The sequence below is a fragment of the Lupinus angustifolius genome, chromosome LG19 (assembly GCF_001865875.1).
Source record: "Lupinus angustifolius cultivar Tanjil chromosome LG19, LupAngTanjil_v1.0, whole genome shotgun sequence".
NCBI classification, from domain to species: Eukaryota; Viridiplantae; Streptophyta; class Magnoliopsida; order Fabales; family Fabaceae; genus Lupinus; species Lupinus angustifolius.
Window position 1 is genome coordinate 4,627,955 of NC_032027.1, and position 18,418 is coordinate 4,646,372.

An 18,418-nucleotide genomic window follows, 5' to 3' on the forward strand; every position below is an offset into this window, starting at 1 on the left:
TTGTATAAGTTGAAATCTGTTAATGGATGAACCAATAAGAGTTTCACCGACTTGCTTGCACTTCTAAAGGATATGTTACTAGAAGATAATGTGCTCCCTTCTCGAACCTACGATGCAAAACAAATGTTACGCTGCATAGGCATGGACTACACTAGGACACATGCTTGTGAAAATGATTGCATCTTATTTTTTAACGAGTATGCTTCATTAAAGTTTTGTCCTAAATATAATGCATCATGATATAAGAAGGAAGACTCAATTCCCAAAAAGGTTGTATGATATTTTTCCATCAAATCAAGATTCAAGCGTATGTTTAGCAATGCCAAAGATGCAAAGAAGTTGACATGACATGATGAAGAAAGGATTAAAGATGGCAAGCTTTGGCATTCTGCAGATTCTCCTCAATGGAGAAAATTTGACCATGACTATCCTAGTTTTGGTCAAGAATAAAAAAATCTACACCTTGCATTATCAACGAATGGAATTAACCCATATAGTGTTCAAAGTTGATCCATAGTACATGGCTAGTGATGTTGGTGATATACAACCTACCTCTTTCTCTATGCATGAAGTACAAATATGTGATGTTATCTATGTTAATTTCTGGACCTAAAAAACCAGGAAATGACATAGACATATATTTGGCTCCAATAATTGAAGACTTGAAGCAAATGTGAGAGATATGCATAAATGTATATGATGTGTATAGAGAAGAAGGCTTCAACTTGAGGGCTTTGTTGTTCAACATAATCAGTGATTTTTCTGCATATGGTAATCTGTCTGGATATAGTACAAAAGGACATTTTGCATGTCCTGTATTGGAAGACAATACTCATTCAATGAGGTTGGAACACTGTAAGAAAAATGTCTTCCTTGACCATCATAGATTTTTGCCTTCAGATCATCACTATCAACGATGGAGAAAAGCATTTGATGGAAACAATAAAGAAGGTCATGCTCCTTTGCCGTTGACAGGTGACCAATTATTTCAAAAGCTAAAGGGTTTGCATACTAATTTTAGTAAACCTTTTGCAAAAGAAATTGTCACAAAGGGGTGGAAGCAAAATGTCAATCTTCTTTGAATTGCCATATTGGAGTTTATTATATGTAAGACATTTCCTCGATGTTATGTATATTGAAAAAAATGTGTTTGAAAGTCTCCTTGGTACATTACTCAATGTCCCCAGTAAGACCAAAGATGACTTGAATTCAAGGTTGGACTTGGTTAGTATGGGAATAAGAAAGGAATTGGGGTCGATAATGAAGGGAAAACGTACATTTCTACCTCCAACAGCTTATACTTTGTCGAGGAATGAGAAAATAGAATTTTGTAAATTTATTCACAGTGTTAAAGTTCCAGAAGGGTACTCTTCCAACATTTAGAACCTCGTATCAATGAAAGACCTCAAGTTAAAAGATCTTAAGTATCATGATTGTCATGTACTTATGGAGCATTTCTTATCTATTGCAATACAGTCATTTCTACCTAAAAAAGTTCAAGGAACCATAACTAGGTTATGCTTCTTCTTGAAGGCAATTTGTAGCAAAGTGATTGACCCTGAGAAATTACCTGCATTGCAAAGACAAATTATTTTGAATTTGTGTTAGCTTGAAATGTGTTTTTCACCTTCTTTTTGTGACATAATGGTTCATCTAAGCATTAATCTTGTTCGAGAGACACAACTATGTGACTCTTCCTATATGAGATGCATGTACCCCTTTGAGCGTTATATAAAGACATTAAAAGGATATGTGAAGAACCGATCAAGACTAGAAGGTTGTATTGTCGAGCAATATGTTGTTGAAGAAACTCTTGATTTTTGTAGTGGATACCTTACCGATGGTGATTTCATGGGCATTCCAAAGCATCGATATGCAAAAAAAAAAACATTTGGTGAAGGTATTATGGGGAATGAAATATTGACTATAACAAGAACCAAATTGGAGCAAGCGCACTTATATGTTTTACATAATGCCGACGAGGTTGAGCCATATGTTGAAACACACAAGGAGATGCTAAGGAAGTGTTACCCAAGTAAGAATGAAAATTGAATTTCCAAAGAACATAATCGGTGTTTCATAAAGTGGCTAAAAAATCACATTGATGAGGAGTTGAATATAAATGCACATTCGGTTTCCGAAAGATTGAAATGGTTAGCCAATGGTCCAAGCCTTCATGTCTTATCCTACACTGATTACCTAATTAATGGGTTCACATTTTATATGAAAAAACAAGATGATCAAACTAAAATGCAAAATAGTGGTGTGACTCTTGTTGCTCGAACTTTACACATTTCAAGTGCAAAAGATAGAAACCCAATATATGCGAACATATCATACTTTAGAGTGATTGAACGCATATGGGAATTGGATTACACAATGTTTAGGATGTCAGTTTTTTATTGTATGTGAGTTGATAACAACAATGGCTTCCGAGTTGATGAGTTAGGGTTCATGCAAGTGAATCTTAATAGGCCAGGATATAAAGATGAGCCATTTATTCTAGCATCACAAGCTCAACAAGTATTCTATGTTAGTGACACAGCTGATATGAAATGGCACATTGTTCTTTTAACTAACAAAATAATCGTCAATAATATTGATGACCAAGAATATGAAGATATTGATGAAGATAATCCTTTTTTTGGGACATATCAGTCACGTGAGAGAGGACCAACTACGGATGATGATTTATATACAAGAGATGATCACGATGAAGGGCTTTGGATAAATCAACATGCTCCTCCAGACAAGGATGACCCTCGATGACAAAAACAATCAAGGAAAAGGAAAAAATAGATCAAAGTAGCATTTGTATAATTTTGATTGTTTGTAATTTATATAATATTGTTTCTTTGTAATTTGTGTAATTTTTATTTGTAATTATGTACTCTATCAAAACATAATTGGCATGATATTCATTGTTTATATTTTGTATTGTATTGATGTTTAATAAAACAAACTTATGGTCTGTATTAATGTGTCTGTGTTGTTGAGAATGTTCGTTCTGCTAATAAATGTATATGCAGGTATTAATTTATACAAATCAACAACGAATTATAGGGGAATCCCTGACATACACTATTGTAAAGGATAACTATAACAACACTTTTTATAGAAAGCAATGTGGTACGTTATCAATACAACAACACTATGCATGTGATGCGCAATTGTATTAAGGTACTATTTGAGAAAATTTATGAATAATACAACAACGCTTTTCTATTATTGCGCTGTTAAATATATGAACTTCAACAGCGCAGGTAGAAGCGTTGTTAATTAAACCTATAAAATGCGTTGTTTATTTAAGACTATATTACAGCGTTTTGTGGATGATGCGTTATTGTATCGATGCACTATATGACAGCGCTTTGTGGATGATGCGCTGTTATATTGATGCACTATATGACAACACTTTTTATATGGTGCGTTGTGGTATATAATAAATACAACAACGTTTGTGAAGTGTTGTTAATGATGACCATATACTATTGTGGTCAAACAGAAAGCGCTCGAAAGCACTGTTATACATCTAAATTAAGCGTTGTTGAACGGCAACTCTAGCATAGTATTAGATGATTTTTGGATATGATATTCATAATATATTGATCTTCAATATGAATTGTCAGATCGCTAACATATGCAAAATTGGTTGCAACTAGTAAAATATGGGGAAAATTTTGGTGAAAAAATTTGAGCAATTTTCGCCCAGCGAAATTCTTTTGTTAGGAAAAATTGTGCACATCGTGGAAATTTTGCACAATACAACTTGCTAGTAGCAAGGTCGAGCTCGACCAGAAAAACGTTGCGCCCAACAAAAATCCTTGCGCTGGGCAAAATTGGCAATATTCAGATTCTTTAAAACGAGATCCAATTGAACAGTTTTGGGAGTTTTTTAGATATACATTATATGTACTCGATTTCTCTTAGTTTCTAGGGTAGTTCTAAGAAATGAGATTTACAAGCATGAGAAAGGTTAGAGAAGTCAATTTATGCTTATTGAGGAGGCAATCTTTTCTCTAATGAGTTGTATTTTTATCCTTTTATCTTTGTTCTCGTTAACATGAAAATATTTGGCTAAACTTCTCCATTATTTAGATTGAATGTAATACTCACTTGATATATAACAATTTGATTCAAATTATTGTTCAATGTTTTAATTCTTATGAGTTCTTTGTTTTGTTTAATTTGTACTTGAGATTGATAACATTGTTAGTACGATTTTGCTATCTTGAATACATGAAGAAATTTTGGTTCTAGATACTGAAATTAGGAACTCATAATTTTTGTATAATTTCTAGACGTAGATTTTTACTAATTGGTCAAATTTTTGTGCATGTGTTGATATGGTTGCTAGACATAAAGTTGTGTGAATGATTCATAAATATTCATCTTCTTAGTATAGTTGCTAGACATAAATCTATATTAATAAACTATTAATATGACCAAAATATTAGCGATTAGTACATTTGAGGTGTTGCATTAAAACTCAATTTCACAATTATATTGTTAGACATGGAGTTATGTTTTGTAGATCATAGATCTAATTTTGTGGGTAAAGTTGTTAGACATTGAGCTTTATTTAATAAGTTACTAAATTGACTAAGACAATAGATTTTAGTACCTTTGAGGTTTTGTTATTGTGAAAGAATGTTAGTTAAATTATTTTATGTTGTTGAATAAATTATGTATGACTACTAAGTAGTTAGTTCTCCAACATCTTTATTCTACTAGTTTAGTTAAATCAAATTTTAGCTTTAGTATAAACAAACTAACAAATCAACCCCATTAGAATAAACTCAAAATAAAAAATTTGGTTGAAAGGCTAGTGTGAAGTAAGTTATTTTGGATTTGACATCCTCTCCTAACCCAATACCCCAAAACCATCAAATCAATTCTCTATTTCTCACTTATGTGTTCAAAATCTTCTCTTTCTTCCATCATTTTATATTCTTTCTATGTGTTTCTAACTTTCTATTTTTACTTTTCAAACCTTTCCATTTTTGTTCTTCCCAAATTCTGGTGCCACAAGTGGATAATGAAACGCTGGTTTCAGTCTGCGTGGGCAGTTCCACAGACCGAAAAATCGCAAGCAAGACCCTTGCCAATGGTATCTAACATTTGGAGTGCTTCAATCTCAATTTACATTCATATCTTGCTCGACTGGAACATGATAATATGATCATTTGGGGACATAATACATGCATGCATTATCTTGCATAACAAGATTATTGAAGATGAAATAAACATGTATTATGACGTTTTTGATTTTTTGTATGTTGTATGGAATGACCTGCCAAACATATCTAATGATCCCAATCCTGATTTTTTAAATGTGCTTCAATAATATATTTCAATTTCACGATAGGCCTGATCATCTTCATGTTCAAGTCAATTTGATGAAACATATTTAGAAATATTTGCTATATGAGATTGACCTAAGTTGAAGAGTAATTCAATTATTTATTCCCATCTTTTTTATTTAAGGAACTTGTTTAGTTTATTTTGTTTTCATTTATTTTTATTATTTGGTATTAATTATATTTTGAAATATTACTAATGAATTCAATTATTATAAGTGTATAATAGGTAATAGGATCTGAGTATATCTGAAGCTTTATGGTTTGGGAGTGTTTATTAAGTTATCTAAAACTAAAAACTATTATATGAAATTATATGTTAGCATAAAGAATGAGTTCATGGATAAGAATGAAGTAAAAAGTTGAAAAATCTTTTTCTCTTTGGAATTAGGAAGGATATCTACTTATTTCCATATATTTTAATTATCCGTTATATGAAAATTTAATGATTTATAATAATATAATTTGGATTAATCATTAAATTTAAACTATTATATTTTTAAAAAATAAATTAGAGACAAATAGGTTTCTTCTAACTTGGCAATAAGTGCATCCCCTCCTCATATCTCCTTCATCTTAACATCTTCTCACAACTGAAATCAATTTTCTGTTCAAAACCTTCTATCTGTTCAATCTTTATAATTTCTTTCTTTCTAACTTTCTATTTTTACTTTCCAAACCTTTCCATTTTCGTCTTTCCCAAACTCCGATGCCACAACTGGATAGTGAAACACTGGTTACAGTCTCCGCCGCCGGCGGTTCCACCGACCGGAAAATCGCATGCGAGACCATTGCCCACGATCATGAATCGGAAACTCACCCGGACTCTCCGCCGGAGTCGATTTGGCTCTCAAGAGATGAGGAATACGATTGGGTTGACCGTAACGCTGTTTACGAACGCAAAGAATCCACCAAAGGAAACTCAAACTCCGATCCCAATTATACCAACCTGAACCGTAACCCTAACAACCAATCGAATTCGCGGCGATTTTCTTCGAAATTCAAGTCAAAGGCTTCGATTATTGGTTTGCCTAAGCCTCAGAAACCCTCTCTCATCGAAACCAAGAGACGTCGCCGCCGTAATTCTTGTAGCACCACGTTATTCCCGAAAGGAAGCGCCTCCGTTGGAAAATCGGTATCATCGTTGAAAGAACCATCGTCACCGAAGGTTTCTTGCACGGGAAAGGTTAGATCCATGCGCGATCGGAATCGCAGATTGAGAAATTCTCGAAGGTCCACCAACTCTGAACCGGTTCGAACCGGAAGAAAACCTCGTTTCTTTGAAAGCTTTCTAGCTATTTTCCGTTGCGGTTTAGAGGAAAAACCAGAGAAGAAAACCGGATCTGCAATTAGCGTGGGTAGCGTGAACGAGAAGAAAGTAATGAAACCGCGGTATAGCGTGAATGATTGTTCGTATGTGACGTCAATATCGAGAAATAGCGTATTGGAGGGTGAACCGCCCGGTTTGGGTCAGATGAACCGGTTGGCGTGTGGCAGACGGTCTGAATCGAGCGGAGTAGGTGAGTCTCAAATCCACGTGTCAAGATAGTACATGTTCAGTGATGGTTTCTGAAAGGTGGGTCCTACTTTGATCTATTGTATTAAACCATATCCCACTTTAATACATTGAATTAAAAACAAAAAAATAATAAATATTTTTTATATTGATACACTTAAGATTTTATTTCTTGTTCTACTTTGCCCGGCTCTCAAGTAACAGAAAAACGTGATCTCGCGACTTGCACGTCGTTGTAGGTGACGTGGCATGCGAATGTTGCATACTGTGTAAATGGTAATTGAATCTGACGTTTTTTTCACTCTATTTTAGCGACAGTTATTTTGTACATATACTACAGTTTCTGTAAGTTTTCTTTTCTATCACAAGTTTCTGTAAATTTTATTTTCTATCAATAATTTCAGTTTCAATAATGGCGTCAATTGTTCCTTTAAAATCGACCAAAACTAAGCATGGTTTCTGTTGGAGAATTCTTGCCTGAGAGAAGAAATAGAAAATTCAATTGATCATACATCGAAGGTTATTATGAGAAGTTCTTTTTAAGTATTAGGTTATTTCATTAAGCTTATCCAAAATGTCATAAAGGTGAGTTTTTTTTCTTCATCTTACTTCAGATCAACTTATTGACTAAGTAAGTTCTTAGTAAAGTTGTTTACCTAATACACCTTTAAATCAAGTGTTTATCTAATACACCTTCAAACAAGTGGATTAGTTAAAGGTGATTTGTAAAAATGGATGGAGTAATGTGATTAAAGTGACTTGTAAATTTGATTTATTTTTTTGGTTATGTAAATTTGATTTATTTTTTGGTTATGTAAATTTGATTTATTTTTTGGTTATGTAAATTTGATTTATTTTTTGGTTATGTAAATTTGATTTATTTTTTGGTTATGTAAATTTGATTTATTTTTTGGTTATGTAAATTTGATTTATTTTTTGGTTATGTAAATTTGATTTATTTTTTGGTTATGTAAATTTGATTTATTTTTTGGTTATGTAAATTTGATTTATAAAATCTTCCCGTGTCCCGCAATAAGATTGTTAGAGTTTTCAAAGGCAATAATTCCACGATTTTGATTTGAAATCAAACTGGTCAAAAAGTTGCATCACCGTCCACAGATTTATTGACATCATGGAACTTGAAAAAGGTGTATGAAGAAGTTGAAATTAAAAATATTATACTATTATATTATATTATATCATATATATATATATATATATATATATATAATATATATATAAAGAGCAGTATGTCATCATAATTTTATAATTTAAAGTGAAAATATATTGATAATGAGAAAGTTTTATTATATTATTATATTCATTTATTATTAACTTTTAAATATAAGTATTATTAATAAATGATTAATAATATATTGGTTGTATATTAATTTCTACATTAATATTACACTCTAATTTATATTAATTAATTCTATATTCAAATTATATTTATTTTATAATGTACTTTTTATTTTATTTTTTTCTTATATAATATGTAATTTTACCACAAGCCAGACTGACTCAATAAAAAGTTGATTTACTATTATACTTAAATAATCGATTTTCTTACCACAAATAGCATTGTTTCTTTTAATTTCACTCACCATGTTTTAATCGGGTTGACTGCAATTAGCAACTTTATCTCATGAGACATGAAATGAAGAACACTAAATTTTTTCAGTTTATATGTTAATATATAAATGAACAAATGCTTAGCTAAATGAATTTAGTATATATACATTGATAACGTAACTATTTTTATATTGTCAACATATCATTAATCATTCATATGTTCAATATTATTGACTCTCAAATAAAAATAATATAAATTAATAGTAAATGATATATCTTAAATATACAAAACTTCACACTAAGAATGCATAAATATTTTCTCAAACAATCCTCATGCTGCAAAGTCATAATCACGCTATACTGACTCAATATGATGAATGAAATCAAAGGCAAAGTAAACGATATCTGACAAGTTTGAAAGGGAAAGGCACTGACCAATGACCACAATCTTCGAAAAGTTGTCAGTTCCATTTCGTTCTACAAGTGGGTAGGTAGGATCATATCTGTTCCACCTCGATTAAATTTGAGTGTTTCCTAGCCCTGCTCTATGTGTGTGTCTGTGTCTAAGTTTACCATTGTTTACCTGCCCATGGCGAGTCAGATCTACTATAAGCACCATAAATGATTATGATACATCATTAATGTCTATAACACATCATTAATGTATCTGACTCTGTCATTAATGCACCACAAATGCCTTTAATGCTGATTGATATTCCACCTGTCACGCTGTCTGCACATTCTACCCACCCCCGACAATTCGACAAATGAAGACCTATAAACGGAACAAGGACAACCCAACATGTCCCCATTGTACCCATAGGCTCTAACCAATAATCGGGTGTCATGTCGATGATCTCCAGACTCTATAAATAGAGAGTCCCAAACATGAAGTATAATTAATTCTCATTCACTCATTTATTGTTATTGCTCTACCTTCTCTCTTATTTACTCCCTCACTTTCTAAACATATTACTAACTTGATCGTTGGAGAACCTTTTTCAAGTACCTGCCCCGACGGGTCCAGACGCTACTCCGAACAAGACATTTGATCTCCTCTATTCTATCGGGTACTCGTTACCGACCATTCCTCCTAATATAAAGAACATTGGCGTAATTTGTGGCTTACCTACGATATGGTGACCACCCGTAATCAAGCTCAACCACTTAGCCAAGCTGAACGACTCAACACATACGTTCCCCCAAATCACGACACTCTTTCCATCGATCCTCCAGCACTAGTACAACCATCTCAACAAGCCAGCCAAAGTCATCCTCCTAACCCCACCCTAGAAGCACCTACTACCCAACAACTCCTCCAAATGATCCAAACTCGAGGCCAAATCATCCAACAACATGCCCAATTGTTAGACGAGCTTTGCCAACACATACCTGAACCTAGTAATAGACCCTCACGACCAGTTGCCAATAAGCACTTCAAAGAGTCCGCTGAAGCTTCCAGGCTCATAGCTCCCTGTCAAATACAAAAACCACCCAGAAAACCCATCCCTCTGCCTAGCTCCTCACGAGCAAGACACCCTTTCACTAAAGCAATCATGTCATCACCACTCCCTAAGCATCTAACCCGCCCAAACAACATCAACTAATATGATGGAACCACTGACCTACAAGATCACTTGGACGCCTTTGAGGCCTCTATGCTCTTCCAAGGGACGACCGACCCTATCATATGTCAAATTTTTCCTCTCACCCTGAAACATGCTGCCTACAGTGGTTTACACGGCTGGCACCGAATAGTATTGATCAATGGACCACTCTCACTAATGGATTCAATGACCGGTTCACAACAAGCAAAGAATAACTCCGCTCTTCATACACCATGTCCAATATATGGCGGAAACACATGAACCTCTTTAGGCTTATCTAGACAGGTTTAACACAGAGGCCATGAAAGTACGCACCTTGAGCCCAGAGTTGGCGGTACATATGTTGGTGACCGGATTGCAGGACAGCCTCTTCAGACAAGAATTAGCCAAGTACTCAGACCTCACCATGGAAGCCCTTCGATCCAAGGCCCAATAGTTCATTAATCTAGAGGAAACCCATCCCACCTGCATATTATCTGAACATAGATAATACAAACTCCCCTCACGGGAAACCAAATGACCAAAAATCCATGACCACCCTCGAGATGACCCACCCCAACAACCCAAAAAACTCAAGTACACTTCCTACACCCCCTCAATGAGAGACACTATTGAAGACCTGATTCAAGCCGACCACCTCCAACACTTTGTTGCTCGGGCCTGACAAGGGCGGTCCCACCTCCCCCTCGATCTAGCCCCTTTCAGAGATATCCCCCCCAAAACTCAATAGAAACGTCCTCTAAACAAGAACCGAGGAGACCGATATCGGACCAATAACCGGCAGCAGCAGAGTCTAGTGGAGATCAACACAATATCAGGAAGATTCACCGTTAGGGGCACCTCCAGAGCAGCTAAGAAACCCTCGCCACTATCCAGAACCCTCGCCAATATCATGAGAACCAGGTCGCACCCTCGACCTCGTTCGATGACCGTGACTATGAAGGTGTCGTCTGCGGTTATGATGACACCCTCATCATCACCGCTAAAATGAATAATAAAAAGTTGGGGAGGTTATTCGTCGACCAGGACAGCTTAGCCGATATCATGTTCCAAGACTTGTTCACTAAAATGAAGTTAAAAGACAGAGACTTGTTTACTATCAGGGAGCAACCTCTAACCCGAACAACACAAGCAAAATTTCTGGTCATTGATTGTAGCTCTTCCTATAACGCCATCCTCGACCGACCGACATTGAATCATCTTGAAGCAGTGGTCTCCACTCCACATATGTGCATGAAGTTTATGTCATCTGACCTTCGGGTATGTACTCCCAAAGGAGACCAGCAAAGTGCAAGGAGTTGTTATCAGATGAGTTCCGACCAAATCACACTTCGACAAAGACACCACCCCGAAGAAAAGACAGCAGGGTGTGCACCTGGTAGAACTGGATGCCAGGGCATATGAAGGAGAACTCCGCCTTTAGCCCAAATGAGAGAAAACTTCTCTTCAACTTGGCCCCTCAAAGGAAAATCTGGTGTATATTGGCAGCACTCTCGGTGAGGCTCAAAGGTCAAGGTTAATTATATGCTTGAAAACCAAAAAGGACTTTTTCGCTTGGTCCACTACGGACATACCTGGAATTGACCCGTCAGTCATTTACCATCGACTCACAATAAACCAGAGAGCAAGACCGGTGGCCCAAAAGAAAAGGAAGATGGGTGCCAAGAGGATAGCCGAGGTTACTCGGAAAATATCTAAACTTCTAGAAGTCGGGTTCATTCGAGAGATCAAGTCCACCACCTGGTTATCCAACATAGTGTTGGTCAAGTAACCATTTGGGAAGTGGAAAAAGTGTGTGGATTATACAGATCTAAACAAGGTATGCCCGAAAGACCCATATCTTCTCTCGAATATTGATCGCCTCGTCGACAACGCCTTCGGATATCACTTTTTATCATTCATGAACTCTTATTCTGGATACAATCAGATACCCATGAATCCCTCAGATCAAGACAAAACCGCCTTTATTACATCCAAGGCGGCCTACTGCAATACGGTCATGCCTTTTGGGCTAAAAAACACAGGAGCCACATATCAAATAATGATGAATAATGTCTTTGGAGATCAGATCGGGAAGCACATGGAGGTCTACATCGACAACATGATTGCCAAAAGTCTGTCAGCAAAAGACCATGTAACCATCTTGGACGCCATTTTTAGTCGGTTGCGTAAATTTAATATGCGCCTCAATCTGGAGAAGTGTACATTTGGGGTTCAAGCCGACAAGTTCTTAGGATTTATGTTAAAAAGTTGGGGCATTCAGGCAAACCTAGCAAAATGTGAGGTTGTTAATGTGTAGCTCGCGGTCGGTCAAAAAGGTCCAACAGTTGAATGGGCGGTTGGCAGCACTATCTAGATTCCTCCCTACTTCCACCAAGCATTCAATCCCACTCTTTCAACTCCTCAAAAAGAGCAAAGTCTATTGAGCTAGTCAGTAGAATGATCTCTTGGTCTATTGAGCTCTCACAATTTGATATAATTTATGAGCCCGGGACATCTATCAAGAGCCAAGTCTTGTCCGATTTTGGTGCTGAGTTGACTGCGCATCATCAAACCCTCGAGTCAGTGGGCATATATGGACCATCTATGTCGACGGATCATCTAACCCTCAGGGCAGTGGAGCTGGTATTTTGTTGGATAATAGCCAAGGGGTGACCATTGAACACTCGTTGACCTTAACTTTTCCTACGTCAAACAACCACGCCGAGTACGAAGCATGCATTGTTGGTTTACAACTGGCCAGAGAGGTCGGAGCAGAAAAGGTGTCCATATGTAGTGATTCTTAGCTAGCCATGTCTCAGATTACGGGAGCCTACCAAACAAAGGATATCTTATTGGGAAAATACCTAGCCAACATGTCTCAAGGGAATAGAATGTTTGGGCGGATATCTTATCCAAACTGGCTAGTACGAAGAGTCCAGGCAACAATAGATCGGTGGTCTAGGGAACAGTTCTACGACCTAGTGTCATGGCGGTTGAACAGATACAGATCCCAGACAACTAGACCGGCCCCATCATCAGGTATTTGCTCAACGACGACCTCCCTATCGACCAAAAAGAGAGGCAGAGGTTACTAAGACATAGTTCATGTTTTACAATAGTACAAGGTTGTTTGTATCGCTGAGGTGTTTCTGCCCCCAAGCTTAAATGCCTCGACCTTGATAGGGTGCGATATGTCCTCTAAGAGATTCATGAAGGAAATTGTGGCCACCATCTCGACGCACCCTCTTTGGCCAAGAAGGTGCTCTGAATAGGGTATTAAAAGAAGAACTGTCGATAAGTATAATGCAACTATTGTACCTCGAGACTTCGAAACCGGTAGATTAGTGCTCATAAGGGCAAACATCGGCAAAACCAAAGGAAATGGGGCCTACAAACTTGAAGACTTGGAAGGAAGAGAGATCCCCTGCACTTGGAACACAACAAACATACGATTGTTTTTTGCTTAAAAAATGTAAATTATGTGTATCAGTGCTTTCAGTGGTTAAGCAAATGTGTTAATCAAATCGAAGTTATATGTTAACGAGGTATTGTTCGGATGTTTTTCACAGGCCATAGACGAGCGGCCAATCATACACTCCTCAAAGGTGTGGGCTAGTCCCCCTTTGACGGTAGTTCAATCCCAAAACCCAAGCGAGGGCCTAGTCCCCTTGGTTGCAAATCATACACTCGACAAAGGTGTGCGAAAGTCCCCCTTTGACGGTGGTTCAATCCCAAAACCCAAGCGAGGACGAAGTCCCCTTGGTCGCCCATAATACACCCCTCAAAGGCATGGGCCAGTCCCCATTTGACGACGGTTCAATCTTGAATCCCAAGAGAGGACCAAGTCCCCTTCTGTGCCAACCATACATCCCTCAAGGCATGGGACGGTCCACCGTTGATGGCGGTTGACCAATCTTATCCAAAACAACCCGGCCAATTTGAATATACATTATCCGTAGAACACAAATTTGTTTGTTAAAGATTATCCTACGTTATGGTTCAAATTCATTGATGGAGGTTCAGATGATCATCACTTGGAATTATTGAGATTCATCCGACCACTCATTACTTATGATTATCTGACATTTCCACTCAGGTTCAATCATGGACATCCCGACCAGTCATTACGTTAATGGTTATCCTACATTATGGTTCAAATTCATTGATGGAGGTCCGGACGATCATTACTTGGAAATATTAAGATTTATCCGACCAATCATTACTTAATGCTTATCCAACATTATTGTTCAAATTCAGTTATGGATACCCGGGCAATTACCTTCAATTATGCAAATCACTTGTTATATATCAGCCAAAAATAAAATAAGATATAAATTAACAATGTAGGGTAAAAAGAAAAAGGGGTAGTCTTCATTCATTAAAAGTCGGATTAAATCTGACCAATTACATAAACAAGGAAATACAAATTATGAACCCCCATCACTTCTACCCGGAACGGGAAGCTTCACCAGGCCCACCTCCTCCTCAACAACCAGCTCCCTCTTGGGAGTGAACCTGACATTGATCCTAGTCCAAGACCAGTCAACATCAGGGACAACTAACCTAACTTGGGTAAAGATGTTGTCCCACCCCGCGTTAGCCGCCACAATGACATCATCCTTCAGGTCCTAGTAAGACGCCTTTAGTTGAGCCAGCTTATTGGTCAGTCAAGCTATATCAGCCCTGGTCGTCTCCTCTTGTTCCTCTAACAACCTCAACTTGGCCCCAAGTTGACGCCTCTCCTCTTCAGCCCAACCAAGACGGTGTCCAAAGCGCCTAACTCCCGTTGGGCAGCCTCCATTTCCACTTGGGTCTGCAAGGCCGCCTCCCAAGCATCCTGAAGCTGGAGTGACATTGTTGATAACTACTCATTAGTGTCAGATTCTGCTTTTCCTGGACCCTTAGGGTTTCAGCATACTTCATCTCCAACTCATGAAGGTCAATTGAATGCTGCTCTTGGAAATTGGCTACAGCATTCTACCCAACCTGAGTGGCCAACACCCCTTCACCCTCGAAGTACTTAGCCACAAAAGCAACCAGAACCCCAACTTCTCAAACTTTACTCAACAACTCGGTCACGGGCATAGAGTCCATGGTCTCCAGCACCCCCGAGTTAAGCAATCCAGTTTTAACTGCCTTGGGGACTCAGTACAAGAAAGAATGTTTGGCGGGAGCTTTTTCTTTGCCGCTTGTGGGGGTCCTCCTTCTGGCAGGATCTTTAGGCTGGGGAATAGGAATCCCCGCAAGTGCGACTTTATCCCCAGTTAGATCAACCGGATGGACATCTTAGTCCGGGGATAAGCCCTCCCCCAGGTAGATTTTGGGCGAGCAGGCGAATCAGATCTCGCCTTTTTCGTGACCTCCACACTCTTCCTCTTCAAGGCAGCCCTCCTCAAGAGCCCTGATCGGTCAGATTGATCACCCATAATAGCTGTTGGAAAAAAGAAAAAATAAACAAGTCAGATCATGTAAAAACTACAAAAACATTGCATATAAACCCAGGTGCTCACCGACTTCCGCTTCAAAAATGTGATCCCCTTGGACCAACTTATAGCACACTATGACCCGACCTTCCTTTATCCAAGATAACATCTCATCTGCCACCTCCCTTTCCTGAGTATTCAACTGGTCATACGAAAAGCTAAAAGATTTGGACGATCTTTGGTGTATCCCTGCATTCCATGAAAATGGGAACGAGGGCAGACCATCAAGCTCATATGCTCAGGTATGATGATCACACTGGACTGTTACCCGGAAAAACCCAGTTTTCCAACCTTCCACAGACCCCTCGAAATGCTGGAAGAGAGCGCACCCATTTCTGGACTAGAGTGATGTCCACCCACGCTGACTCGCGTCATTCTCATCTTTGTTGGTGTTATGCCCCACCCAGAACATCCTGATTCTACCAGCTCGGTCCGCTTTCGACCGACCTAATAAACTGGGGGCAACTATTCCACCCCGGATAAATTCGAGTGTTTCCTAGCCCGACGCATCTTTAATGCCTTTGGCACATCATTAATACGTCTAACTTCGTCATTAATGTGCCACAAACGCCTTTAATGCTGACCGACATTCCACCTGCCCTGCTGCCTGCACATTCTACCTGCCCCCGACAATTCGATAAATGAAGACATGCAAGCGGAGCAATGCCAACCCAACATGCCCCCATTGTACCCGCTAAGCTCTGACCAAGAGCCGGGTGCTATGTGGACGATCTCCAGACTCTATAAATAGAAAGCTCACACATGAAGTATAATTAATTCTCATTTCGTCATTTATTGCTACACTTATTGCTATTGCTCTAACATCTCTCTTATGTACTCCCCCTCTCTCTAAACATTTTAATGACTTGATCATCGAAGTAACTATAAGACTAAGATTGCAACTAAGAGGGGGTGAATTAGTTGACTTAAAATTATTGTCACTTTTCTGCAAAATTAAGAGTTAAGTGCAGCGGAGAAATTATGCAGAAAATTAACAAGTAAAAATCAAGAGATAAAGGAGAAGAGAGTACACCGAAATTTTATACTCGTTCACCTTCTTGTCCACTAAAGGCTATGTTAGTACTCTTGCAACACAAGAGATTTCTTAACTAAATATTATGAGTTGTAATTACAATATCTCACCTCGAACCATCTATGTACCTTACACACTCACTAATACTTATGTCACTCTTAAAAAACACCTTTTCAGGTGACTCTATTCCTTTTCTTATCACACCCTTGTGAAAGAAAGATTTCTGAAATATCAATGAAGAATTTACAACAATGACAGAATTGCCTTTACAAGTTTAGAATGTAATATCACTTGCAATCCTATAACTCTTTGTATACTAAGTCATAATGCTCTTATATGTTTGTAAAACTTTGAAACATTTTACTTCAAGCAACTCAGAAAATTCACTTTGAAAGTTTAAGAACAAGTTGCAAAAAGTGCAGAAAATATTTCAAAGAATTTTCAGATTTTTGTTTGAAAGTTTGTGTAAGAGTTATATGTTTGATTCTGAGTTTCCATCTCTTTAAATAGGCTTTCCGACCAGCCATAACACCTCTTTGAAAGGGTAGGAAATGATTGGAATGAAACCATTTCGTTTGGGATGAAAACCATTCATTTTGAAATATGAAAACTGATGCAACAACTCTTAGTAATCTATTACATCATTGAGTAATCGATTACTCAAACACGCTGTCCAATTGGGTATGTAAAATTTAATTAGAGTAATTGCTTACAACATTTGGGTAATCGATTACCCTGCACAGTTTTTGTTGGTAATTGGTTTTCTCATTTATGTAACCTATTACTTAGATACAGTAACTTGTTATACACTATTTTTTGAAAAAAAATTTGTTTATATTTGAAGTGTTTCAATTTTCTTAAAAAATAGTTTGAGTATTACTACTGTTGTATATTCGAGAGTATATGATAGAAGTACCTATTTGGACTTAGACTAATTTGTCTTGAATCTTTATCTTCTTTGTCTTCATAAGTATTCTTCCTTTTCTTATTTTTGGTGATGTTGGTATCTTCATAAAAACCGTACCAAGGTCAGGAGCAAAGATCTTCTTCACAATCTCCGCCTTTTTGATGATGACAAACCAATATCCTTTTTAATAGTGTAGTTTTCTGATAGCAGCATATTTTGGGATATGTTGAGATGACGTGAGTATGTTCCCCCTATTTTGTACGCCCACTTTCATTTGGAGTTTATGTGCCTGAAAGAATTTGGACAAAAAATACACTTCTCCCAACTTTTCTCCCCTTTTGACTTCATCAAAAAGTAGAAAATCCAAGAGTTTCCAACATTATATATATACATATATACATAATGCAATGTGTATATGACAAGCATAAAAGTAATCATAAAAGTGATATCGCATAGCAGAAAGTTAAAAGATGTTCAGACAGTGTTCAAACCATAACGACAAAAATAACAAAATAACAACAGATTATCCAAAGCCATGAAAACATTCCAACCATAAAATTCTAACAACAAAGAAATCTAAGACTCAGGCTTAGTGTTGTCTTCATCAATTTCCATGCTACTCATCGTAGAAGAGAGACGATGAATTTCAAACTGGATTTGTTGATTTTGAGCATCAAGAGCATCATGGTTAGTGATGTAGCCTCGAAGAGAAAACAACTCATCCATAATCATCTGATTTGAAGGCATGGCAATATATGGGGAAGATTGAGCATGAAACTCAGAAGGTTGAGATACATGAGGGTTAGGAGGGGCAAGTTCTGATTGATCAGTAGGAGTAATCGATCTATTAGTTCTATGCTTATAGGTGCGGTCATTAGGATTGAAATAAAAGCCCATTTTGTGGATCACGTCCATGTCAATATGGATTTCACGAAGATTAAGAGGGACCATGGTTTCA

The 18,418-nt window shown here is 37.4% G+C and overlaps 1 protein-coding gene across 1 annotated transcript; it reads left to right on the top strand.

The window, feature by feature from the left end:
• On the top strand, window positions 5,939-7,241 carry LOC109333850. The gene has a single exon (XM_019569433.1). The coding sequence runs from the start codon at window positions 6,070-6,072 to the stop codon at window positions 6,907-6,909; it is 840 nt and encodes a 279-aa protein (XP_019424978.1). The 5' UTR covers window positions 5,939-6,069; the 3' UTR covers window positions 6,910-7,241.

Excerpts from the sequence above, each read along its gene's own strand:
- LOC109333850 (XM_019569433.1), top strand. The coding sequence starts at position 6,070 with ATGCCACAACTGGATAGTGAAACACTGGTTACAGTCTCCGCCGCCGGC.